This window comes from Manacus vitellinus, unplaced genomic scaffold (genome assembly GCF_001715985.3).
Source record: "Manacus vitellinus isolate BGI_N305 unplaced genomic scaffold, ASM171598v3 scaffold_53_pilon, whole genome shotgun sequence".
Classification (NCBI taxonomy): Eukaryota; Metazoa; Chordata; class Aves; order Passeriformes; family Pipridae; genus Manacus; species Manacus vitellinus.
The window spans coordinates 3717829-3743176 of NW_021940637.1; the positions used below are offsets into that span (position 1 = coordinate 3717829).

The window sequence follows — 25348 nt, forward strand, 5'->3', positions numbered from 1 at the left end:
TCCCTGAGCAGTCCGCCCACGCTCCGGTCTGCGGAGAAAGGGCTGGAAGGCTTTCCTTTCGCACGAGGGTGTCATGTACTGCACACAAACCGTACTTTGTAAAAGCAGTGAAGAGCCTTTGTCTCACTGCAGAGGCTGTGTAACAGCATAACGTATTTGTATATCCCCTGTAATCAAAGAGAAAAAGAGGGTGTGCTGAATGAGAAATTAGAATTGCCATACTGGATTAGAGCCATCTGCTTCAGTATCCTGTGTGAACCTAGCTGGGAAAAGACACTGTGGAGGAAGGGAATGTGTAACAAAAATCCCAAAAATACTTCAGTAGTTAGCACGCACCTTGGAACCTTAGTTTCTCTCTGCTTTTTATTTCAATACAAAGAAAAATACTCCTGTTAGTCATTAAAAATGACATTAAATCACTACAAGTCCACTGGAGTGTGGCAACAAACTAAGTTGTTTGTGTATTGCCACGGTTTGTAACTAAAGATAAACCTATCAACAATGCCCTGTCAGTAGTAGAGGAGATGGGGAGAGCAGGTCCACATCTGATGCTTTGAATTTTGCACTTCTCCCACAGTCCTCATCTGAAAAGTAGCAGGTGTTTACCTTTTGTGGAACAGCTTCCCCCTGCTGTACCCTGGAGCACCGTGACCTGCCCTCTGCCACCCAGCCACCTTTAGCAGCAGTGGTGTCTCCCTGATCAGCAGCTGCCCGAGTGTGCTGGACATGGAAAACAAGGCCAGTGGCTTCAGTGCCTCTGCCAGCAAAGCTGCATTAGATCAAATGAACATGAATCACTGAGTTTGAGTGGGCTGGGAGTAGCTGAGACATTCATTTTATAGCTTTCCTGGGTATTAGGGGATTTGCTCCCTTCTCAGGACAAACGTTGTGTTCCTTTCCACCCCCTTGTTATCACCTCCTTTAATATATAACATATCTGCCAGTGGCAGAGAGAGTTTACCTTGGGGGTGAAGAGAGCAAAAGTAATCTCTTAAGTGCAGGAATACCCTCAGCACTTTAAACCACAGCATTAGGACAGGAGTCTCAAGTGTGCATTTGTAATGCTTTTGCCCTTTGCTCTTTGGAGGGTTGATTTGCTCCACAAGTACTTTATGAACCTCTTGAGACTGTGGCACCATGTTATTCTTCAAAAGCGTCTGCTAGTAAATTCCCATTGGATTACAGCATGGGCTTCTGTCACAACGTGTTAAATAACCCCAGGCAAAAGCCATCTCAAATACAAGGTTGTGTGTATGGCAGAACCACACACAGGAGAAAAGTTGCACAGTTCTGAGACAAAACAAAAAGACTGGTGTTGTTTGACAATAGCGAGAGGGATGAGTGCCCCATACTTTTTGAAGTGGACAAGCTAAATTAGTAAGTCATTCAAGGGTAACCTTGTTTGTACATGTTCTGGGGTGTCATCTTTTCTTTGATTAGTTGACAAATTGAACACAGCTGAACCAAATAAATTGAGGGCTACATGTCCACAGACCTCTATTTTGCTGGGCAGTATCAGTCACTGCACTCAGACTGGTCATCTCAGGATGTTGCCAGAGGGGATTTTTCTGCTGAAGTTTGAAGCATGGGGAATTTTGGTCTGGACTTTATGGTCTGTCTGTTGTGAAGCTGAAATACAAAATTATATTTCTGAGTGCAAAAAGAGCTTAACTGCTTAGTTTAGCTTCATGTGACAGTAAGAATACCTGTGCTGCAGGCCTGACTGATCTGCTGGACTTCAGCATACCCACGTTCTACCTTTGGTTTCAGCAGAATAACACTGGAGACTTCTAAAGATGGCAAAGTCTTCTGTTTTCTCTTGGCTTTTGCTTTCTATTTTCAGCGTATTCTTTTGGGTTTACCCTGCCTGTCAGTTGGTGCCACACTGCAAGGGAGATGGGGAGTGCTTTTTGCTCAGTTTTGGCAGGTAGACAGGAGGTTTGGCCTTAGTTAGACTTGGACTGCTGGCTCTTTGTGGTGACAGAGCTTCTCCTGGAGACTGACCTCAGTGTGGGCAACTCTGCATGGGTCACCACTCAGGTCATCCTGCTGTCATGCCAAAACACTGAATAGAAGTGATCACTGGACTAACAGAGGAAACACTAAACCAAATTGGAACTCTTCAAAGGACAGCAATTTTCTGGTGCTTTCAGAACTCACTTTCAGCAGCTTACACTCTCACTTTTTGCCCTTGGACTCATTTTATAGGGTTTACTTTTGGACTGTTTGATCAATTCTTATTTTGCCTACTATGAGAAATACATTAGATGTCACTTCTCTGGGTTCCACTCCTTGTACAGCAGATGATCTAAAGACATCATTGCTCAGATGTTTCTGTGCTGTGCTGGTAAGTCCTTAGTCAAGTGGTCCCACTGAATTTGATAGGAGTACAGATGGAAGTTCATTTGCGCTGATCAAACTTTGAGTGCACATTTCATTGCAAATATTTACTCTTCATAATGAGTTGCATTTGAAGCTTGCAATCTAGAAACTTTAGGGACTACAGGAGTTCATCAGAGTCATAGCTGGAACATATCTAATGAAAAAAAAAAAACAAAATAAAGAGAAGATTATAGCTGGGAAAAAGTAATAAGAGGTCAGAATTTCTTGGCTAATGGTAAAATGGGCCTTATGTCCTTTCACTTTTAATCCCACCCTGGAGATAACTAAAGGTCTCAGACTCCTTTTCAAACACATATAGTACCACGGAAGGAAGGGATACATTTTAACAGTGCCTGTCAGTATCTAACTTGTTTTACATGGGCGAGAGACATAAGGGAAAGAATAAATAGATTTTTCTCATAATTTTTTTTAAAGCTTTTTGTACAAGTTTAGAAAGGTTAGCTTCATGCTATGGGATGTTTTTGGTTTTGGTATATCTGAGACAGTAATTAGATATGGACAGTTTTGTGAACAAATGGCTTTTAAATATCAGATTTGTTCAAGAAAGATGTAAGTAGTTTTGTTGAGACACTTCAGAAAAAAACACCCAGTGGAAGTGAATATGTGAACTAGAAAATATCTGCCCATATGCACTTCAAATTACCTGTCAAATATGCTCATCTTTCTGCTCTTGAAGATATAATAGTGTTCCATTCACTCTGGCCATTGCATGTTCAAAATTCTATAGATAACAAATAGTCTTTGGAAAATAAACTGCAGGAAAGAATGATATATATACTATTGCTTCATTTAACAAGGAAAGATGATTGAAAAGTAATATGATTTTACTCAGGTCTAAAGTAATTTAGTAGCAGTACTGACTTTGTAAGTGGGCATGTCTTGGACAACTAAGTATATGTTATTTTTAACACTTTAAAGCTTATCCTCTTTCTGACTTCTCTTTTCAAGGTCTGAATGGAAACATAGCCAAATGGAAGCTATGAATTTTGTGAACACAAAAGGCTCACCAATCCACTGTGTCTTCCAATGAAGCAAGTTCCTCACACTGTGTTGAGGAAACACAGGCTGTCCTGGTAACTGAGGTCAGAACCATTAAATATTAACTTTTCAAATACATGGATAGGCCTGTGACTCAGACAGTGTTCTGCTAACTAGGCAGTATTAGTCTGGGGAATCCTATATTTTCCTAGGCTGACTGGAATTTGGCCCCCAGAAAAGAATTTGCACTGACTTCTGTGTTCAGAAAGTGAGAGCAGACATACTCAGAATGCTAAGAATTTTCTCGTTCTGGTCTTTCCCAACAGTAGAGTAGTTTAACAATAGCTGTGCAGAGGATAGAAGTATTTTTAGCCTAGGTTCCTAAATCAGGGAGACCTAATGCAACCTTACTGTTTGTCTCACTGCTGTGGAGTTCCCTGGCTGACTTTGTCTGGCCTTAACAGCAGTGTCTGAAACTGGGCTAAATAGCATCATAGGATGGAAGAGACAAAGAATTCTGTGACAGGGAGACTGTGTCCTGAGCTGTGCTGCAGTGAGGCCATAACATACAGATCCATAGAAAACTGACTCTGTCAGTGTCTGTCTCATGGAATTCATTGATTGGTCTGGAGGTTATTTGGTGGCAGTCAGCTGTAGCACAGTGCTTCCTTCAGTATGCTCAGTCCTGTATGAACTGAGAAGCTCTTCTGCCATGGAAAATAGAGATTTTCTTGTGGAATTCAAAGTGTACTTGAACTACTCTTAGAAAAGCACTGTTTAGTACCTATGAGTTAAAATTTAAACCCGACTGTTGGCCTAATTGCCCTCAGTGAGTCCAACAGAAACTGCAGTTAGTGACTAACTCATTCCAGGCAGTGATAAGGCACATGGACAGGACTCTGTGTCGCCAGCCCTTGGTAACTGGACAGTGCTTGAGGTGTCTGGAAAGTTCCCACACAGGAGGAATCTCCTTTGGTACCGTGGGGCTTCCAGGAACACAGTATTTGCCAGTCTGTGGGGGCTGCTGTTCATGCACAGGCTGGCTCTGTACCGGGGTCTGTTACACTCCTCTCTCATATGGGAGTTGTAGTCTGTGATCAGAATTTTAATACTAATTTAGAACATGGCAAATACAACTTCAAAGAGTGTGATCAGGATGAGATTCCTTGCTTGTGACATCACAAGGCCTCAGTATACCTTAGCTCTCAATGGAGGTGGCAAAATCCTCTTCTGGCCCCAACACAGGGGGAATTTCATGCAGGAATGCATTTCTTCAAAGCTATTTAAGCTCCTAGAAATTCAGGTAATATTTAGTGGGATTTTCAGAGTTGCATATCTCACTCATCCTCAGCAAAGCAAACGGTATTAAGGTATAAGTGATATTTTTTCAAGTATTGTCTGCAGTGTAAGGCATCTGCCGAAAAAAAATACTCGAACAAATCCAGCTCCGAGTGTCCATTTATAATTGTTTTAGAAATTTGCCTTTGACTTTAGTGGGAAGGGACTGTAAAAAAGACAAAGTAATTGGCATCTGACTTCATTGTGGCACAGTGTGGGTTTATGATTTATTGAGTAGTTGCCTACAATAAGTTGTAGTATAGTTTGTTTATTTGGTATTAGGAAAAACATTTATATCATTCTGTTATGAACTGTCCTCTTGTGAAGGGATAAGTTTGTCCCCTCTACAGACCTTCCTTATCTGTGGGTTCAGGCATTTTCTGGGAAATTGCCATGGCAAGAAAAATTGAATCTCCCCTCTTCTCCCCCTCTCCTGTCCCTGGAAAGAACAGCCTATGTTTGTGGAAGGTAAGTGCTTTGGGTAACAAGTGCAATCAACAGGGCGATAGGTGATAACATTAACAGTGTAGTTTAGCACATAAACCAGATTCTAAGTGTACAAAAGGGCCCCCTGGTGGTCTGGTGGTCAGTATGCAGCGCTCTCACCGCCGCGGCCCGGGTTCGATTCCCGGTCAGGGAACTCCCCCGGGCAGATGGAGCTCGTCAGCCCTGCAAGGCCATCCATCTCAGAGAAGGTCACTAAACAAACCTACGTTCTGGGGACTTCGCTGCCACCGTCCGAGCTCGCTCGGCCCCGGCAGATGAACCTCAGGATTAAAGGGTGGGCTCAGTTCAGCGCACACTGGGTCTCACCTAAAAAATCCACTGCACAGGATCAAAGGGGAAAGACCTTTCCCAAATCTTCGCTTGCGAAGACTGGCCATACAATTGTATGAAAGGGAAATCAGAGCTCTGTTGGGCCTCCCACTGTCCCACTGCTGACTACTGCAGATTTGCTAAGCCATCTTTGGTAGAGTGAGAAGCTTTTGGTGGAGGCAGCAGACTAAGCCTCAGGATGACCCCATACATTAATTTTTTCCTACTCCCAGCATGGACTTTCAGATGTGTCTCACTCCTGAGAGAAAAGGCTTCTCTTTCAGCCAAGGCACCAGGGGGAGGAGGAGAGCAGCTTTGGGTGTCACTGTGTTTATGTACCCAGATTACGGAGAAACTGAGTAAGAATGCAGCTGTGAGCCTTTAAGCAGCATGCCATGGAAAAATAAAACACAAAGTGTGTATGTGCATGAGGGGAATGTACCCAGGGTTATGCACATTCCAGCAGAGGCCTCAGTAAAGACTGGAATTTTAATTCTCATCTGACAACATTCCACCAAGACAACTTACATTCCCTTCCTGCTTCCCCCTCCCAGGAGATTAATGTATAAAAAAATTGGCTGATTATTTATTCTGCCTTGGCTATAAAATAGCTGGGGAGAGCCAGCACTCCAGAGATTAGCTGGAGTACTTTCGTTTAGTTCCTCATTTGGATTTTCTGGGATTCATTAGTATTATCTATTTTTCTTCCTGTGTATTTTCATTCAAAATCAAGATTAGAAACGACCCCAGCTACATTGGTATCTCTGCAGGGACTCCTCAAGTTTCTTTTTAGAACACACATGGTCCCCCTCCACATGCCTATTGCTATAGTATAAGGCAGGAAAGAGGTGAGGCAGTGACTCATGTAAGATTAACAGCACAATTAAAGTACAAAACCCCACCTATCCCAGTAGGAACAAAGATCTGGAGCTGCACAACACCTGCTGTCCAGTCTTTCTATGTTTATTCCATTTTTTTTGGTTCTGAATACAAACATGGAAAGTAGGCCTGTGTTCAAGGAATTCGAATGAAGGAAATGTTGGCTTTGGAGCTGACATCAGTGTGAGATCAGGAGAACCAGACTTTGCACACAGTCATCTGTTAATTTCTGGATTACAAACTATATACAAAAAGGTGCAGAAGTCTGTTTCCTCTGTGTCAGTGGGTCTGCCAGCATTTATAATACCCCATTTCAGCCAACGTCTGATGGCTGAAATCATCAGTTAGCTAGTCATGTAGCTGAAATAATAGAACGAGTCTAACCACTTCAAATGAGGATGCTTTTTTCTCTTGTTATAATATTAGTAATTCTAGTAATAGTCACAGTAAAACTTTTTTATTGCAGCAGCTTCTGTTTAGCACTGTTGAAAAAATGTGTCAGCTTGGGAATCCAACTGCCAGGGTTTTCTTTCTCTTTGTTTAAGTAAGAAGCAGAGCACAAGACCCACAACCAGCAAGGGGGACGATGACTTAAGTTACTTTTCCATTTCTGTGATTCTAGACATCTTCAGCAGCCAGGAGGATTTACAGTACAGAGACAGCATCTCATGTGCTGGCCCTGCAGAACTGAGCTGGCACTGGGTGCTCAGAAGCCACCAGTGTACTGTGCTTTACCTGACTTCAGGCTTCTCATGCCCCTTTTCCTTGGGTAAATGTGCCAAGGTATGGCTGAGAATCCTTCCTCATAACTTTAATTAGTTCCTAACATAGATTAAGACCTCTGAAGTTGTCCGAAGAGATACAGTGCAGAGATTTGAAAGCTAATTAATGTGGAGGAGGCAGAGCTATTTTTTCTTCTCTGCTTTACACAACTACTATTGAGCTCAACCATGAGCTGTCTCCTAGAGGAGGGGAGGAGAAGCATCACATCATACACTCCATACACGACTTACCTGTGCCAGGAGGGAGGTTGCCCTGCAGCAATGCCACACAGGGGACTGGGAGGGATCCTCTGGGGAGGAAGGGAAGCAAACAAGGCATTGATGTGTCCCTGTTTCTGGTGCCAGCCATTTTAGGTGGCCTCCTGCCTCGCTGCAGTGGGGCCCACACTGTTCAAGTTCAGTTTTAGGACATTGACTCCCAGAGCTTATAAAAAATGCCCCCCAAAACCCTTAAAGGCATCTCAGAATCCTCACCCCCTGCCGTTTTCAACAGATGTCACACAGTTGACTGTGTGATTGTGAGGTTAGCTTCCCTTTCATGTGTGGTTCCTCACTACCATGTTGGCAACCAACATAAAAGCATAGGCAAGTGGAAGCTGTCCTTAGGAAGACCCTTTTCAGAAGGAAATAATTTGTTTTCCTTTGTCTGATTGTTCCTTGGACCCTTTTAGAGAAGATGGTGGCTCTGTGCCAGTGTATCTGCCAGCCATGGCCACAGAGGAGGTGTTATGGACACGGTGTGCTCTGGCTCCCTTCTGCCTGGAACACCGAGAAACCACGCAGGGTCTGCTCACAGCACATGAGGAAGACAGTGACTTAAACATTCTTCTCCCCTAATCAAGCTTAAGATTAAAAGCCCTGAGCAGCAGAGGCGTGTGGACTGGCTGCCTGAGAGGTACACCTGGCTTTTGGAGGTAGAAAGGTTTGCTCACAGAGATGGCTTTGGCTTAGAAATCACCCAACAGAGTGGAGACTGCTTCCCTTCTGGTAAGGAGGAGGAATAGCTGGGGGGAGGCTGATGGCCCAGGATGAGAACTGGAACATTCTGAAAGCCTTGCTGGGAATTGGCAAGTGGTCTGGGAGTCTGAGGGCCTGGGTGTAATAACCTGCTGAATTGCATTTTTGTGCAGCATTCTGAGCAGTGACTGGGCATTCTCTGAGTCTGTGAACACTAACCAATCTCTCTCTCTCTTTTCTCATTTGTTTATTTTGTTTTGTTGGTTTTGGTTTTTAGGTTTTTAATTCAACTAGCTAAGTGCAGAGCCTCAGTCAAAATCTTGTATTTTTTAGATTAGTTCTAGTTCAGCATTACTGATGCCTGAGTTTGATAGTGCTTACAATAGCAGTGAAGCAATCATCTTTTATGGCAGCTGTAAACCTCCTTATGTCTTCTCCAGAAGTTAATATAATAATAACAATAGCTTTAAAGGTCTCCTATTACCAGCTGTAAGTCTGATTTTCTAAGAAGAGTCTGCTAATAGTGTTAGTCTGGCTTCAGCAGTTTCCTTTGTCTCAGAGCCCCTTAGAGGGGCAGTGGGTTCTTAGCCAGAATTCTTGTTTTGGTCCTGTAACATGTAGTTTTGTTGTAACAGTAGTTTATTCTTAATAATATTTATATGCTTTATTTATTTATTACTGTCTAGATTTTGGTACATCAATTCCTTCTGCGTTGCTGACAGCCTAAGAGCATGTAGTTCACATAGATCAGTATCCACAACCTGTCTCCAATGATCATGATTACATTACTTCCATTTCAGTGAGTGCAGAATGTCCTTCATCAGCTGATAACATTGATTGTATTAAAAATGAAATTCTCAAAACATTAAATTGCCTAAAAATGAATTTGAAAAAATATCAGCAGGAGTTTCTTTCATAGCCTGTGTCTGTGAGAAGTAACTATGCGTCAGATTGTGCCTTTGGCCATAGAGGCAGGTGATGCTGGTGTATTGGCCACATGTGAGGCTGGTGACCCTCCAGCCTCTCTGATGCTCTTGGGCAGTCGCTGTGTGACCCCCAACAGGGCTGAATGGGCAGCAAGATCAACAGTGTGAAGATCAGGGCTATAGTCAGTTCTGTATAGGGAGACAAAAATACATTTTTGTGGTCATGTTTTCTGATTGAGCCTATTACACAGTCTCAACTTTAGTTGGGTAAAGAGAAATAATGTTTCTGCCTGCTGGTAGCTCCTGTTTTCAGAGACTCACTTTAGAGGCCAGTGCTCCAAGAATTTGTTTTGGGTTTTGATCCTTAATAAAGAATCTGAGGAAGACCAAATTAGAAATTACCAGTGTGTTTGGGAGATACTGCACTGTTATCCAGCATCCTAAGACAAGGATTACTGTAGCTGAGGATGCAGCCAGAGAACTAAAACTTCCAGAGAACATATTCGCTGTTGGAAGCACTGTCACATCCTGTGATAGAATGATCAGGATCCCCTGGAAATTCAGGTTATTAATCCTCTTCTCTCTCCCATATTCATGTCCTTCTTGAGTCTTGTTCTGGCGTGTGAGCAAGATGTGTTCTGACCTGTTTCTTTGTCTTTTTGAGTTGCTGCCAGATTGACCTAAATGAAACGTGTCACTTCGCCTTCCTTGTAGGTGAAGATAGGTCCATGTTTGGGCAGCTTAGGGACATCTGGGACTGGTACACACTTAAGTAGGAAATCCATAGCCCTGGGACATCAGCCATGAAAAGAGAAAACGATGCACAGAGCCCCCTTCCCTCCCTTCCCCAGATCCCAAAGAAGGATGTCCAGAGTGCCCTTCCCTCCGTTCCCCATCCCTGCCCACACCGTGCCCGCGGCCCGCGCTCGCCATCTGCCGGGGCCTGGTGGGAACGGGGCAGGGAAGCCTGGCCGGACTCACGGGAAAGGGGTAAAAACCAGGAAACTGCCTAAAACAGAAGGGCTCGGTGTGTGTCACCGACACAGGGAGAAACCACACGGGAACATCAATCTCCAGGACTCAAAAAATGTAAAGAATAATTAAAGGTTTGTTTGTGGTTGCATTAATTGTGACCTTTCTAGTTGTTTCAGACCATGAAAAACTACTGAAACCAGTTACATTTAGAACAGAGCACAAATCTGTATAACACTGTCTTTTACATGGCATGTGCTACTGGGCAGAAAACAGGATTCTGAAAGTAGTTTATTCAAGGCTGAGAATTACAAAGTGGATTTATTTAAAATGGTTTCCTAGTTATGGAAACTAAAGCATTGTTTCAAAAGTAGCAGACCACAGAGTAATTTCAGCTATACAAGTGTGCTATATTGTGCATTTCAGCCAGGAACTCAGTGGCTACACTTGGACTTTGAGAACTTCTCCTACAGCTGTCTTGTCACCTCTTTGGAAACTCATCTGCCCATTAAATTAATATTTTTCTTTTTTCCTTACAAATTAATAAATAAAAAAGAAAGGTTTCTTTGCAAGGCAGCTTCTTTTCTGACACTCTGTCCTGGAAAGATTGCTTTGTGTTACCTGAAGCTAAATGCCACAATATAGTTTGTTCAAACAACACACTCCAGGATTGTATAAGTCAACTAAACCAAAATTGCCTCATTTAGGTTTTTGACAAATAAAATACAAAGCTTCCCTTACAGAAACACAAGCAAGTTGTGATGCAGAAATTTCATTAAATTCATGCCTATGTTCACATATGCCTTGGAGAATGCCTAACTGAATAATGATATTTTCAGCTATTTAAAGAGAGTTTCATTATGATTACAGCTAGGTTGCCAGGTATCTGTGTCTTTTCAGAGTAGCAGAGTACATCAAACAATATGTCTCCAGTCAGTACCACTGTTCTTGTTCCTGCTGTAGATGGAATTTCAGGTGTTAACCCCTCCTAGGATTTGTTCTGTTGTTTGGTAACCAGCCTGGCTCTAATTTACAGGGTTAGAAAAGATTAAGTGGCCTACACCCAAAATTTAAGAATGAATGCAAGCACTCTTTTTTCTGACTTTCCATCATTGCTGGTATCTGGGCAGTAGTACCAGCCTGCCCCAAAGTGCTCACTTTGATTCTTCAAGTGACAGTTTGGCTTGTGAATGGAAGGAGTATGTGATTAGGGCAATGTTGGAAAAGTAAAACATAACTACCTGCTTGGTTTTTAGACTTAAACAGCTACAGACTTAACAATTGGATCTTTTTACTCAGAGCTCAAATATTGGAAACCCTTTACCATATCACTTTCATGATTATCTGTGACACAGCACTGTCACCTTTGGCAACCAGTAAGTCTCTAATAGGAATAAAGCCTGTAGTAGTCCATAGCAGCAAGCAGGCTTACTCAAGGGAATTAGGAATTAGCCTTTTGTAATACTCTGAGTAGACGTTTGCACATCCTCCAGCAGAGCTAAAAGAACCTCTGCATGCTCAGGGCTATGGGGAATACTTTGGGTTTACATTGAACAATATCTTCCTACATTTAACTAACATACAGCCCAAGGATATGGTGCTTTCTTCAAGTCTGACAAGGTAGGTGCTTCTCGTTTTTCTGTTTTAAGGAGAACAGTAAGGTAAATGAACAGATTGGGTGCTAAGAAAATAAATGTGGTCGTCTTTTCTACCACTGTTTGAGTGGCCATTTGCTTGGATCAAAGGTCTTTTGCAAAGCAGAAAGCTAAAAAAAGCTCACTCTACCTTCAATGAGATGAGAGCTGCCTGTGTTTTTCTCCCAAGAGGGACTTTTCTTTTCCAGTATCTCTTCTGATACTTGAACTTCGATTCATCCTAAGTAGTGTAAATCTGAGCTTTTGTGTTTATACAATAATATTTTTATATACCTAGATTGTGTCATCGAAACAAATATATTCTGTCTCTTTCTTGTATTTAAAAGAAGGGAGAGATTCTTTTTCTTCTCTTCCAAATGAATGATGGAAGTATATTTTTAGACGTCTGATGCATGCTCGAGGAAAAAGCACAGAGGTATGTACATATGTTTTGCTATGTACTTGTTAAATGCTTCATCAAAGTTCAGGGGTTTTAGTACTCATTATACTTGTAGAACAAAACATTGCTGATACATAGAAAGTAGAAGAAATAGGTGATGAATGAAAAATGGCTGGTGCTGTTAACATGATGCAAGGCAAAGACTTGAAATTAAGTGATTTTGTCTAACTGGTGTTATTTTTGTTGCACTGTCATGATTTTCTCTTCAGTCCTCCTTGACCTGAAGCAAAGGGATAGATCTCTGAAAGTCTGCAGTTCATCTCGCTTTACCACCCACCCTGGAATCTGTTATGGTCATGCTCACTCTGAAGTGAACTCATGACAGAAAATTAAATTAGAGCAATACAGTAGCTTTTCACCTCTCTGTGTTGATTATGTGGCTGCTGAAATGGAGCCTGGCAGTGACTTAGTCACCAACTGGGCCTTGAGTGTCTCAGGTGAGAAGCTGCCAATACCTCTCTGTTCCTGAGCTTAGGAGTCCTGCAGGGACTGGCAGTGCACAGCAGCCAGGAAGAACTAGTGAATATGGATGTAGCAACTCCAAAGAGAGCTCAATGGCAGCAAGAAAACCTCAGTCTTATGGTCATCTCTGTTTGAGAGGACTCACTCTTTTGCTGGGTATTTATGAACCATGTCATAAATACACACAACTCAGTCTCTTTGCAGCCCTGGCTGCCAGTTCCAGGAGCATCAATGGCAAACTCTTCAAAGTGCCTTTCTCCTTGAAATTTCATGTTCATTTTGCTGCAGAAATCTTACTTGCTATCCATTTCTGCTAGTAATATCAGTCTGAATGGAATCAGCATGTGCCTTCACCCTTTGTTCAGAACACTCAAGTTTGGAAATTAAAAGCACAAAAGTAAGTTGTGGGCAAACATAGTTCTTCCAAGAATCCATCTTGCAAGGACATCTTGGATAAAATGTGGGTTAAGCTAAGCAAGAGTCATGCATTGTCAAGGAAAGTGTCTGCAAATGGAGTCAGTCAGGGATAGAATCATCACGAGTAATCACATACGGATGTGTTCAGAGCTACAAATGGCTCTTTTCAGTCTTGTTTCCATTCAAGCCAGTTGTCAGACTCGCTTGAAACTGCCTGCCATCACACCTAATTTAAAACCTTTTGCATCAAGCTGAGACCAAGCTTTCTTTTTAAAAATACCAGTGGTTCAAGTTGCCATATCACCATATTTCTTCCTTGTTCTGTTTGGGATTTCTTTTTCATTCATAGTTACAACTAGATGTGTCCTCATAAAATAGGTCTTTGGTGTTCACAGTCCTGAATTTTATTAGGGAATAATAATCCCGTTAATGACTGTGAAAATATTGTAGCCTTGAATGTGTTTTCTCTTTTTAATACTAACACTTTTAGCAGAACCTTGTGGGAGTAGTGGGTAGTGAGAAGGTACTGTACATCTGCCTGTTGGCTCCTCTGTCGCTTGCAGAAGGGAGTTATCAATGCATTGCAGGAACCTGGACTGTTTATGCCCTGCTGTGTTGTCCCTCCAACAGGTATGGGGCTGGTTGAAGTGCCCCATGAAGACCAGGGCTTGTGGACATGAGGCTGCTCCTGTCTGTCCATTCCTCTTCCTGGTCAGGGGGCCTGTGGCACACCCCACTGTAATGTCCCCTGTCCCTGCCCTCCCTTTAATCCTGACCCACAGGCTCCCCATCCATCCCAGAGCTCCATGTGCTCCAGCTGGGCACTGACACACCCCCTGCCTGCCTTCCTGTATCCTTCCATTCACAGTTCCAGTCACAGGAGCCATCCCACCAGCCCTTAGTGATGGTAATGGAGTTATTTTTGGAATGATTCCAGGAGGCCAAGGCATGGGCCCTGCTGAGCTGGACACTGGACAGCAGAACCAAAGGTGATTAATGCACATGCACAGAGCTGAATGCAACCATTTACTGTTGTATTTGCTTATTCCCCACTAAAGCCCATGTCAGAATTCTGATTGAAATGTGTCTCTATGCTGAGAATTAGTTGGCTGCAGTGAAACAATATAACAACAACTTTCTAATTTAGGCCAAATTTTGCAGATCCTGGAAAAGCCTAATTCATATCGACTTCATTAAAGGTGGAATTCAGCCTACTGCTGAGGGCTGGCATAAAGCCCATCTATGCTTAACTCTCCCCTAAGTTCTGAAATATGCACTGCTTTTGTTTCTGAGCTGTAGTAAATTTTATGTGGAGAGTTCCACACCTGTAAGGTGTGTAGGGTTGGGCCCTGAAAGCTCTAGTAATTGCCAAGGGGGAAAAAACCCAGAAACGTATTCTATTGCACAGCATAGAAGAGTACTTGGTGAACTGGAATTTGTTTTCATAGTCAAGAAGTTTTCTTCATCCTCTGTCAAATTAGTCTTGGACTATATTCATTATTTACAAATTTGCTCTCAAGACTGTACCTACTCATAAAATATTTCTTGAAGCTCTTCATTTCATTGCTCTTCTCTTGTCCTGTAGCACATGAAGATGAAATTTTTGAGGATAAGTGGGGAAAGCTGCTTTGAGTGGACTAATAAGCAGGAATATATTGACTGGATGTATGTGTAGGTATGTTTTCAAACAGTAAGTGGACCTGCTCATTTTAAATTTTGCACTTTCTCTGTTGGGGCAGGAACTCCTTTAAAAAATGAGTATCAAATTAGACCAGCTTGGTGAGTTCAGCAGCAGCAGTGTGACAGTGACACAGAGACAGGCAGTGCAGGCAGGGACTCACTATGCTGGTGCTTCTGCAGTGCTGACTCCCCAGAGGTTTGCACAGCCTGGGTTTGGTGGCACTTACACTGTGCCTTCAGTAAGACAGCATCTGATGTCAGCTCAGCATCTGGGTTACAGAGTTTTCCCAGATAAAACTCATAGTCATGTTATCTGGGGGCATTGGGCTGTGATTGTTTCCGTGAGTAGGAAAACAAAGGCATGTGAGGAAACATTGCCAAAATATGGTTTATTTCTGTGTTAATTCCCCCAGTTTCCCTCTTTCAGTCATATGTTGATGTTTTGATGGAGACTCAAACTTGAGACCCTGGAATACATTTTAATTAACAGAGGTGAAGGAGAGAAGGAACCGTGCAGAAATGGCTGTGAGCAGCCTGTACTGAGATGGCAGAATGGACAGCTCCTAAAGATGTGCAGGCTGTAAATATGTTTTCTAGAGGAGTGTGATGTATGCACCAGAAAGGGGCTTCCTATGAGGACGAAAATGCCCCCAGCTGTGCCTTAGTTCCTGGGCACAGACAGGCAAATGTTTGCCTAAATGTGAAGTGGTAGTCTGAGAGTCTTTTAGTTTTCGTAAATCACACAATATGGTTTAAAAACCTGCTTAAAGAGCTTTTACCTTCTGAAGGCACCTTAAAGTCAGTGTTGCAGCAATAATTGTGCTAAACCTTGCTGTAAGTGCAGTCTGGATGATCTGTTCCAGCAATATGCATTTTACACAAGCGAGTTTTTCCCAGCTTAGTGAGTAAACATACAGTCTTAGGTGACTACAGAAAGATTAGTTTACTTCAGTGGGCTTAATCTATGACATAGACTAATCTTGATGTGATCCTATTACTGCAAGGTCAGCTGGAATTGTAGTGTTTGATTGTCTTGCTTTGCTACTTTAACTCCAGCATTTGTGTTTTGGACCAATTTTTGTCTTTATTGGTGCCTCTGAGACTTTGCAGTCAGGAGAGAGAGATGGCTAACTGATGTGATCCCAACTATAAAAAGTTATTAGACTTGATTATGAAAGAGGAAAAAGAGAAGTCTTTGTCCCATCATGTATCCCCTTATCAATGTTATTTGTTGAAGTTTAAGAAGTAGCTGAGAAAACCCCATCATCTGTCAGCTCTCTGAAGATCTGTGTGACAGGAGTTGGTCAGTTGGAATGTATTACTGTGGTGAGTGTTCCTAGCAGAAATGGAGCATCTGTAACTGAAGGAGCTGGTAAAGGTGGGAATTCTAAAATTGCTTCTGGACAGAGATCTGGGTAATGGGTCTGTCACAGCCAACTTTCACAGAATCACAGAATATGTTGAGTTGGAAGGGACCCACAAGGATCATTGAGTCCAACCCTCAGCCCTGCACAAGCCCATCCCCAAGGGTCACACCCTGTGCCTGAGGGTATCATCCAAAAACTGCTTGAGCTCTGGCAACCTTGGTGCTGTGCCCACTGCCCTGGGGAGCCTGGTCAGTGCCCAACCATCCTCTGGGGGAAGAACCTTTTTCTAATTTTCAACCTAAACCTCCCCTGACACAACTCCCTGGGTGCTGTCCCTGGTCTCCCCAGAGCAGAGCTCAGTCCCTGCCCCTCCTCTGTCCCTGCCCAGGCAGTTGGAACTGCACTGAGCTCTCCCCTCAGTCTCCTCTTCTCCAGCTGAACACACCAAGTGCCCTCAGTGTCCTCACATGGCTTCCCCTCCAGGCCCTTCCACATTGTCCTCGCCCCCTTTGGACACTCTCTAATGGCTCAAAACCTCCTTGCCCAATACCCTCGGAGGGCAGGGCAGGCTGTGGCCAGGAGGTTGAGGTGTTGCTGGTCCAGGAGTGATCTGTAGCTGCCCAGAAGCTCGCTCTTTCTCATGAGTAACTTGGCACATCTCACCACTGAGTGTGAACTGGATCTACAGATAAAAGGGCTGAGGTGCTCCTGACTGTCCAAGAGGGAGAGAGTGTGGTGGTGTCTTTCTGTAGCATAAGCACTAGAGCAACTCCTGTTGGAAATCCCCAGGAAATCAGGGAAAACATGAAGGGGCTGCCCTAGTCTTCTCTGTAGGTTGGTAGTTGCATCTTTAGTGATTGGTAGGCAGATGGAGCCATGAGTTTTTCGCACAATTGGCTTTTTTAAATTTCCCCCAATTTAATCAGGGTTCACTGCTTTGATGCACATTTCTTAACAAGTATCTGTCAACAGAAGGTAAAACCCTGCATAATGGAAAAATTCACTGGAATGTCACAGGACTCAGTGAGTTCTGCAAGGACAATAAATAGGGACCAGCAGTACACGGATAGGTGCTGAGCTCTGTCAGACAAGGCCATCTAGAACATGCTGATTCATTGCTTGCTGTTGTTAGAGTTGTTTCCTCACCGCATCATCTGTCATAGGTAAATTTAACTGAAATAAAGAAACCTCCAAGTGGTAGAGTTATAATGCAGAGAAGGGGGAACATGACATTATATTTGTATTTCTCCTTCTTTGTTTTTCTTACTTCTGGTGATGTGTAAACTGCAAAATGAAATGTTTGCTTTTTGCAGCTAGCCCTTTTAAATGAGCATCCTTGAAAGTTCAGCTGAGGTTTCCCCTTCTTCTGTTTTGTAAAGCCTCATTAATATTGGCAAATTTTTGAACCCATTACTGTGAAGAGCTGTAGGCTTATTAATAAAGGTGAGAATGTTCGTATGAAAATGTAGGGATTGTTTGCTCAAGCACTTTGTAAACCATAATCATACTTGTATCTCTCCGAGAATTCCAAATGACTTTGAAAATATAATGGAATTCAGGGTCTTTGCATGGGTTTATATGATTGCTCCTTTTATTCAGATAGAGAAACCAAGGTATTAAAATCATGTGAGTGACTTGTGCATGGTCCCGTACAAAATGAGGGACAGGAAGAGATTATCTGATTCTCAGTTCCTTGTTTTACTTCTAAACCCATTCTACCTCTTTTCTTTACTTTCATCTTGCAGCTTACTCGTCCTTCATATTGTCTTGTTCTTCTGGCAGCAAAATGTATTCATATGCACATTTGTAGGTGTTCTCTAGGTTACAGTTACCATTATTGCTAACTGGTCCAAATTTATTTTGTGTATTTTACTTATTTTTCTCATTTGAAAAGCAATTTTCACAATCAGAGCCAACATGATGATGTACAATACCAGTACATTAGGGTTTAGGAAAGGTCGATGGCTAAATAATTCCTCTTCTTACAGAGAGGTTTTTTAACATCTTCTGGAAAATTAATTGCGAATAAAGATGAACATATTCAACATATTTGACCTTTTCCACATGCTAATGCAACGTAAGAGGTATTAAATATTAGACATGCTTATATTTCTAGAGGGAGGACAGACAGTCCTCCATTCGAAAATCCTGTGCTTTCCCTTCAAGGAAACACGTGCTGCAAAGCACCCACCAGATGGTGCTGGTGATACCTAAAAAAGTGTGAGTGGGCAGCGAGGAGCCGAATTTTGGGGTGTGAGGAGCAGTTCCCGTGGGTCCCACTGGATGGATGCGGCGCCGTGCACTTCGGACTTCACGTGCCTACCAACAAGAGCCTGTTGCTTCCTCTCCCTCGGGGATGATGGAGCACAGTAGGAAGACTCATTTCTGCTGCTCAGACATTCCTTGTTTCCCCAAGCAGGGAACAGGTTTTTGTCACCAATCGTAAGTACTGTCTTGTGGTGGGAAGCAGAAATAAGCTACTTCCTTCCAGAGTTACAAGCTCATTCTTTCAGTTCTCAGATCAGTGGGGCTTTGTGGGCTGGTATCTAGTGGTGCAGTTCAAGGCTTCGACGCTTGCTTGCAATTAAATTCTCATTTTGCTTATGATTTAATTCTTCAACTCTTTCTTCACTACCCTTTCAAGTCCTCTGTAATTAGCTAAATAAAAGACATTCTTTCAGCCTTCAGTTTAGTTGCTGGTAGATATGGAAATGTTCTGGATTTATTTAACTAACTTTGTTTGAGACCACGGTAGTGCATTGAAAAAAGTGGTGTATTGTAAATTGAAATGATGATTTTACTCAGCTGAAATGAAAACAAGACCTCGTGTTACTCTCCTGAGATCCTGTCCTCATTGAAATCTGTGTCCAAACATACATCAAAGTCACCCAGCGTGAATCTCATTTTCAGTGGGGGGCCACCACATTGGCAATGGTTCTCCTGAAATCGGTCCTTTTTGCATTTTGGATGTAGGGTCACCCTGCTCACACCCAGAAGGGCCCCAGCATCTTCCCAGTCTGCCCAGCCCAACAGACCCGTGGTGTTCCCCTATAGCTCCAGTTTGTGGTTCCAATAACAGGATTAGCATTCTATTTTTATTACAGAGCAAAAGTATCTGTATTAATGTACTCACCATTTCAAGATGTTTTAGACATAGGAGAAAAAAACATTTTAAACTGTATTTAACAGAAAGTATTTGAAAGCATTTTATTTACCCCTTCTGATTGTTTGCATATAAACAGAGTGCTCGGAAAATAATGAAAATATAGGGAAAATGAAGAAAAATCTTGACCTGGTTATTCAGGCAAACTGATGATAATGGCCTTCCAGGGGTGAACACTGTCAGTACCTTTTACCACTTGTCAGTGTTGGCTAACAGGTGTTTAATTTAGGACAAGGAAGTGCCTTGTCACATAGACAAGTCCAACGAGAAGTCCTTGCTCAGGGTTGATGATGCTCAGAAAATGGAGAATGTTGCAGCAAAGCTGGTCTGTAAAATAATCACATAAAGTGCAGTGTAATCCTTTCTGTCAGCTGATTTATTGTATTGCTATGACTGCGAGGACTGAAAAGAGTTATGGTTTCCTGTCTATCTAAAAGGAAAGTCACTTTTAAGTGCTCTGAGACTGAATGAACATAATTGTAATTAATTTTTTGTCATTATCCTTAAAGTAGAAGTGAAATCCTAGAATGTTTTTAAAGGCTCAGCTTTGTATCCAGAGTAAAAGTGTCTTTGCTTATCCTGTTTGTGTCCCTAAAATCGTTGTGAAGTTCAGTTTGCATACAGTCTTTTCTTATCGTTGTCTTCCTAGTCCCATTTTTAGAATTGAGATTTTACCTCCCCATGTTTTAAAGAAACACAAGTTAACAAATCAATTTTCTTTTCTTAGCTTGAAAGACTCATCTGTTTGCAGAATCCCAGAATAAGACAAGGAAATGATTTGCCAGACTTCTCCCAAGTGATCCCAAACATGCCCCCAGCTCTTTCAGCTTGGTTGGAAGTTGAACATGCAGTGCAGCAGTGAGGGAATCCACTGTCCTGGTTTCAGCTCTGCCTCTTGGAAAGTGACAGCAGGAAGCTGTCACTAGCTCTCTAATTCCATTAGTGGGCAATTTGCTTGGGAAGGAAGTTACTGTCCATGGGGATGTGGCAAGTAATAAACCATCAAGGCCTGAGTTCTCAGAAATACCCCTTAAACATGGGCTAGATCCTCACAAATCCCACTGAGACTGACTTAGAAAGTCTTATATGCTGGATAAGGGTCTTTGTCTACTTCAGTTTTTGAAAAGTCATTTGGGGCAACAAGAACCCGACTTGAAGAACTGTGGCAGCTCCCATTTACTATTATTGGAGCTGTTGCTTGGGCAGCATTTGTCAGGATTAGGTCAGGAACTGTCTGAGCTTGAGCAGTCAAAATTAGTGAGTTTTTTATCAATATTTGAGCCTTTAACCAATTATACTGTTCCTTATCTGTAAAGCAGTGTTGGATTACTGTTTTCACTCTGGGTAATATTTATAGGGAAAAAAAAAAAGAGAACACAAGCAGAAAATTGTATTAATGTGTGAAGTATGGGTCTGTTATCCTTTCCATGGATATGAACTGAGTACTGAGCCCCTGTACTGAGGGGGTCCTGAAATCAGGACAGTACTCCAGAAGCAAACTGGGGAGTGCCAATCAGGGAATAAACATTTCCCATTACTAACCCAGCCCTCCACACTGCAAGGGTACTCTGCAGGCTCACCTTCAGCCTTGCTTCGCTGAAGTTACCTGTCTGTGCTCCAGTTCAGCACAGACAATCTGAACTGCTGAGGGGAACACAGTTTTTTAATTTTGAATTTTCCTTTGGACATGTCCTTGTAGATATAACGTGATACAGAAGGGCTGACAGAGTGTCACACCTTGGCTGTCCTGGAGAACGGGGCAGAGTGCACCTGTAGGGAATGTGTAGCACTGCCAAGGGGGACTGGGGGCTGTTTCCCCAACAAGCTGGAGGAATTGACCAACACAAACTGAATAAAACTTTACTAAGGCAAATGCAAAGCCCATGTGTTCGTAGGACCTGGAATCCTGGGGAGCTGGAATTGAAGGTGAGCCAGCAGGGCACCCTTGCAGTGTTGAAGGCTTTATTAGTAAGAGGGAAATGTTTATTCCCTCTGATTGACACTCACGAGTTTGCATCTAGAGTACTGTCTTTTTTTTGGGAGCCCCTTAGTCCAGGAGATAGATTGACAAATGAAGTGTTCAAGCTTCTTCAGAACTTGAAAATTTAGAACTTTTCCCTTTGTTCTTTTCCCTTGTCTTTAGGAACATGAAATCTTTGCTTTGACTGGTTTGATTTCTCTTCCTCTTCACAACTCCATAAACTTGCTCATCATTTAGGTCTCATTCATGTTAATAGTAAGGCCAGAAATTACAGTCCCGAATATAATGTTTAAAAACAGCTCTTTATTATGTACCTAATGCTATCAACTGCCCAAATATAGTTTTGGGGCCATCAGGACCAGGATGGTTGGAGTATGGAAGCCACTGATGTAAAGATAGACTAGAAGAGCTGGGTTTGTTCAGCCTGGATGAGAAGGTGGCAAAGCAGGAATTAAGTTGCAGTCTTCCACTAACTAAAAGAGTGTTACAGGAAAGATGGAGCCAGATTCTTCTTGGAATTACAGAAGGAAGAAACAGTGCAGTAAAGGAAATTCCAAAGGGACATAAGGAAAAAATTCCTCCCAATAGGGAATGGTTGTGTGCTGTAACAGTTTGTCCAGAGGACTGGAAACACTGTCCTTGGGAGTTTTCAGCATTCAGCTGGGGAAGGCCCTGAACCACTTGGTGCAGCTTTTGAGTTGGCTCTCCTTTGAATGGGAGCTCAGAGTAGCTGAGCTTCAAAATCATTCCAACTTATTTTTCCTGTGATTCTACAAATACAGGAAGCTGAATCTACCCCCAAGGGTGAGGTGGCAGAGTGATCTGGTGGGTTTCCGCAGGTTCTACTCCCTAGGCAGGTTACTGAAATAAGATGACTGGCATGTGTTTTGTTGTTCATGTGATCAGTGCAGATTATTTCTGATATGTGAGAACGCTAACACAGGCACCAGTTCACAGGCCCACTGGCACAAGCAGAGATTGTTTATCTCTTCTGTCCATGGGTCTCATGATCTGTTTAATTTCACTTTAAACTTGCTTTTTCTTCTTGCAAGATAAGGAGAGAGGGGAAAGACAGTTGCTAAATAACAAAGACACTTGGAATGGATAAAGAGACGCTGAGGTAGAAGTACCACAGTGTGGGCCAGTCTTCCTCTGAGTTTAGGTGTTCAATTGCCTAAATGGAACTTCTTTTCTTCTTTTCTGTAGATGTCACCTGGCAGTTGCTTCTGAGTTTTTTGTGTAAACTGTTACATTTTTAACCCATTCTGCTCTCACCTAGGCTACTGCTGCAGTGCTTGGAGGATATGTAGTTTCCTGAAGAAGAAGTTGACTCTCTTGGCCCGGCAGGCAGCAGTTCCCAGTGACCCTGTGTGCTCCTTCTCATGGTAGGTAACCAGCACTGAGCAATGTTCTGTCTGTGCTTCATTGCAAGGAGGGAAAATAAAGAATCAAGAACTGTTAAGTGCATAATGGCTGAGAACTGCAATGGAGATGGAGCAGTAATGTACTGCAGTGTATAGCTGCAGTGTGAGCCATCAAAAGGAATTAAAGACACAGTGCTCCCAAGTTTTGTTGTGCGCAGGAAGTTTGAAATGAAATTCTGCAAAAATGGTATAAAATTCTCCAAATGCTCTGTATTGTTTGAGTTGCAACTGTTCAGACCTAAAAAAGATGTCAAGTTCTATCTTGCAAAATCGTAAAGGGTTTTTGTGCAAATAGGAAACGCCCTTTGCCTGGAAAATTATCATACTCCCAAAGAAAAAAATCGTGATTTTATGAAGTGTTCAAGCTTCTTCAGAACTTGAAAATGTAGAACTTTTTTGTTCTTTTCCCTTGTCTTTAGGGACATAGAGATTTGGAATCTTTGTTTTGACTGGTTTGATTTCTGTTCCTCCTCACAACTCCATAAAGTTGCCCATCATTTAGGTCTCATTTGTGTTAATAGTAAGGCCAGAAATTATAGTCCTGAATATAATGTTTAAAAACAGCTCTTTAATATGTACCTAATGCTATCAACTGTCCAGAAATAGTCTTTGTTTTAAAAAAGAAAGAAAAGTTTATTTGAAAGCTGAATGGCACTAATAGCAGTAGAGCTTGTGATAAATCCAGCTATTTGATGTTTGTGTAAATTCTGGTCCCCCATGTCTGTGTGATCTTCTGGACCTCAACACCTTTCTCTCTGGTTTGCTACTACATGGCTGTACCCCACTATGGAGTGTTATCACTGCCTGATATACATTTATGTTGCTAAATGCTGCATTTATTGTTAGATTCTTCCTTCCTTCTTTCCTCTTTCCCTTCCTGTCTCTGTTTTTAAGTGTTACAAAATTGAAAATACTTGTAGCACAAATGGAAAAGTACTCAAAAGAAAAAGAAGGAAAATTTTAAAACATAATTCTTTAGTTCTTGGTGAAGAGAGGGAAGAAAACTATAAAAATCTTAGTGGAAGAAAGTGGTTTTTTTTCTAAAAGCAATAGACTTTGTAATGGACTAGGGTGGTGTAGTGGAACATTTTGCTTTTGGCTGACAGTGAGACACAGCAGTTGTTTCATAGCTCTTTGTTGCTGATGTAAAAGGGAGGCACAACTTTGTGGTCTGCAGGATTCATACCCAGGGCCTCTGAGTGTGCAGGGGTGGGAGCTGGAGAAGCCTGGGGAATATTCAGTGTGAGGAGATGAGAGAAGGCAAGGGCAGTGCTGTCATTGTCCACAGACAAGCCAGTATAGCCAGTGGCAGTTCTTCGAATGTTAAACATTCTTGGTGTACAAATTGAACTATGCAACACTCCAAAATCAGAAGCATTTCTTACAGTTCTGGTTTCATGTTGTTCTTTTGAAAGTGATTCTATGACTGCTAAATTGTCTGATTTGGAGAGCAAAGCACTTCATCAGTAGTCAGGAAATGTGTTGCTGCTCGACTATAAAATGTTATCCATGTTCATTCTGCTCCAGCCCATTTCATATAGACCCTCTGTCATCTGCTCTGGAGGTTTTTGTGCACAGCTATGAAATGTTAAGTCTGACTTCCTGTAGCTTTTTTGTGGACTACAGTGAGAGAAAAAACAGTGCAGAAGAGGCTGGGTTTCTGAAAGTCAAAAATATGTTAAGTCACTGAAATATGTTAAGTCTGACACTGGGCAACTTGCAGAGAGCACATAAATGGATTAGCAGGATTAAAACCTCTTGAAGAGTAACTTTGACATTTCCATTTGTTTTCAGTTTGGGAGAGTAGCAGGTTTATCCTGCCAGTAACAGAATAGCAGGTGAGTTTCTGAAGGCTTGAAAGACTTCAAAATGCTAGTATTTTGCAGCACCATAGTGATTTGAGACATTCCTGGTGTATGCTCTTGTCCTTATGCGGGAAAACTAAGTGGGAGATGAATTTGCTTGTGAGGACACTTGTTGAGATGTTTTGGTAGCAAGCACAACATAACTAATGATGACTATCTTGGAATAAGCCTTTTTGGAAAAGCATTTATGCAGCACTGAACAGAATCCAAACAACTCCTGTTCTTAGCCTTGTAAGTACTTGATGAGTACCCTTAGTGGGCTGTGGGCTGGTTTTTTTAGTTAAACACATGACTCTTGAAATTTCCTTATTGTATCACAAATGTCAAAGGACATCAAACCAACACACTTTTTTTACAGAAAGTATTCTTTTGAGACACTCCATTAAAAAAAATAAAGTGCTTTTAGTTTCTGTGTTATCCATTGTCTGTGAAAGAAACTCATGTTTAGTTTAATACTCATATTAAATGCAAAGTGAAGGAAGGCCCAATTCAATATGTCTTGTACATTGAGTTCCTTACACAGGTATAAATAAGCCTCTCTTCCCAGGCTATCAGTGTAAATAAAGTTCATCGGATTAGGTCCTGCTGCTTTCCCTATTTAGAGTGGAAACATTTCAGCTGACATGGTGGACTACAGAGCAAAGCTTTAAATCTATCACTTTTGATTTGAACTAGCATCAGACATCTCTGATGTGATGTCATAGAGTAGCTCTATGAACTGAAACAACTACAGCAATCTCTAACCAAACTATTCACTTTTTAAAAAAAACACATAGGGCCTTTGGGAAATGGATCTTTCCATGACTGCAGGTGTTAAATTTCCATGGTGTGCTGTCTATAAGAT

The 25348-nt window shown here is 42.1% G+C and overlaps 1 protein-coding gene across 1 annotated transcript in view; it reads left to right on the forward strand.

The window, feature by feature from the left end:
• Nucleotides 1-8008: 8008 nt before the first annotated feature.
• Nucleotides 8009-25348, forward strand: part of TRPM1 (transient receptor potential cation channel subfamily M member 1) — a 96501-nt gene continuing 79161 nt past the window's right edge. Inside the window, exons 1-5 of the mRNA XM_018081467.2 lie at nucleotides 8009-8183; nucleotides 13962-14013; nucleotides 14610-14699; nucleotides 18238-18513; nucleotides 22495-22600. Coding sequence (XP_017936956.1) covers nucleotides 22598-22600 — 3 coding nt within the window. The 5' untranslated portion in view covers nucleotides 8009-8183; nucleotides 13962-14013; nucleotides 14610-14699; nucleotides 18238-18513; nucleotides 22495-22597. The remainder of the gene's footprint in view (nucleotides 8184-13961; nucleotides 14014-14609; nucleotides 14700-18237; nucleotides 18514-22494; nucleotides 22601-25348) is intronic.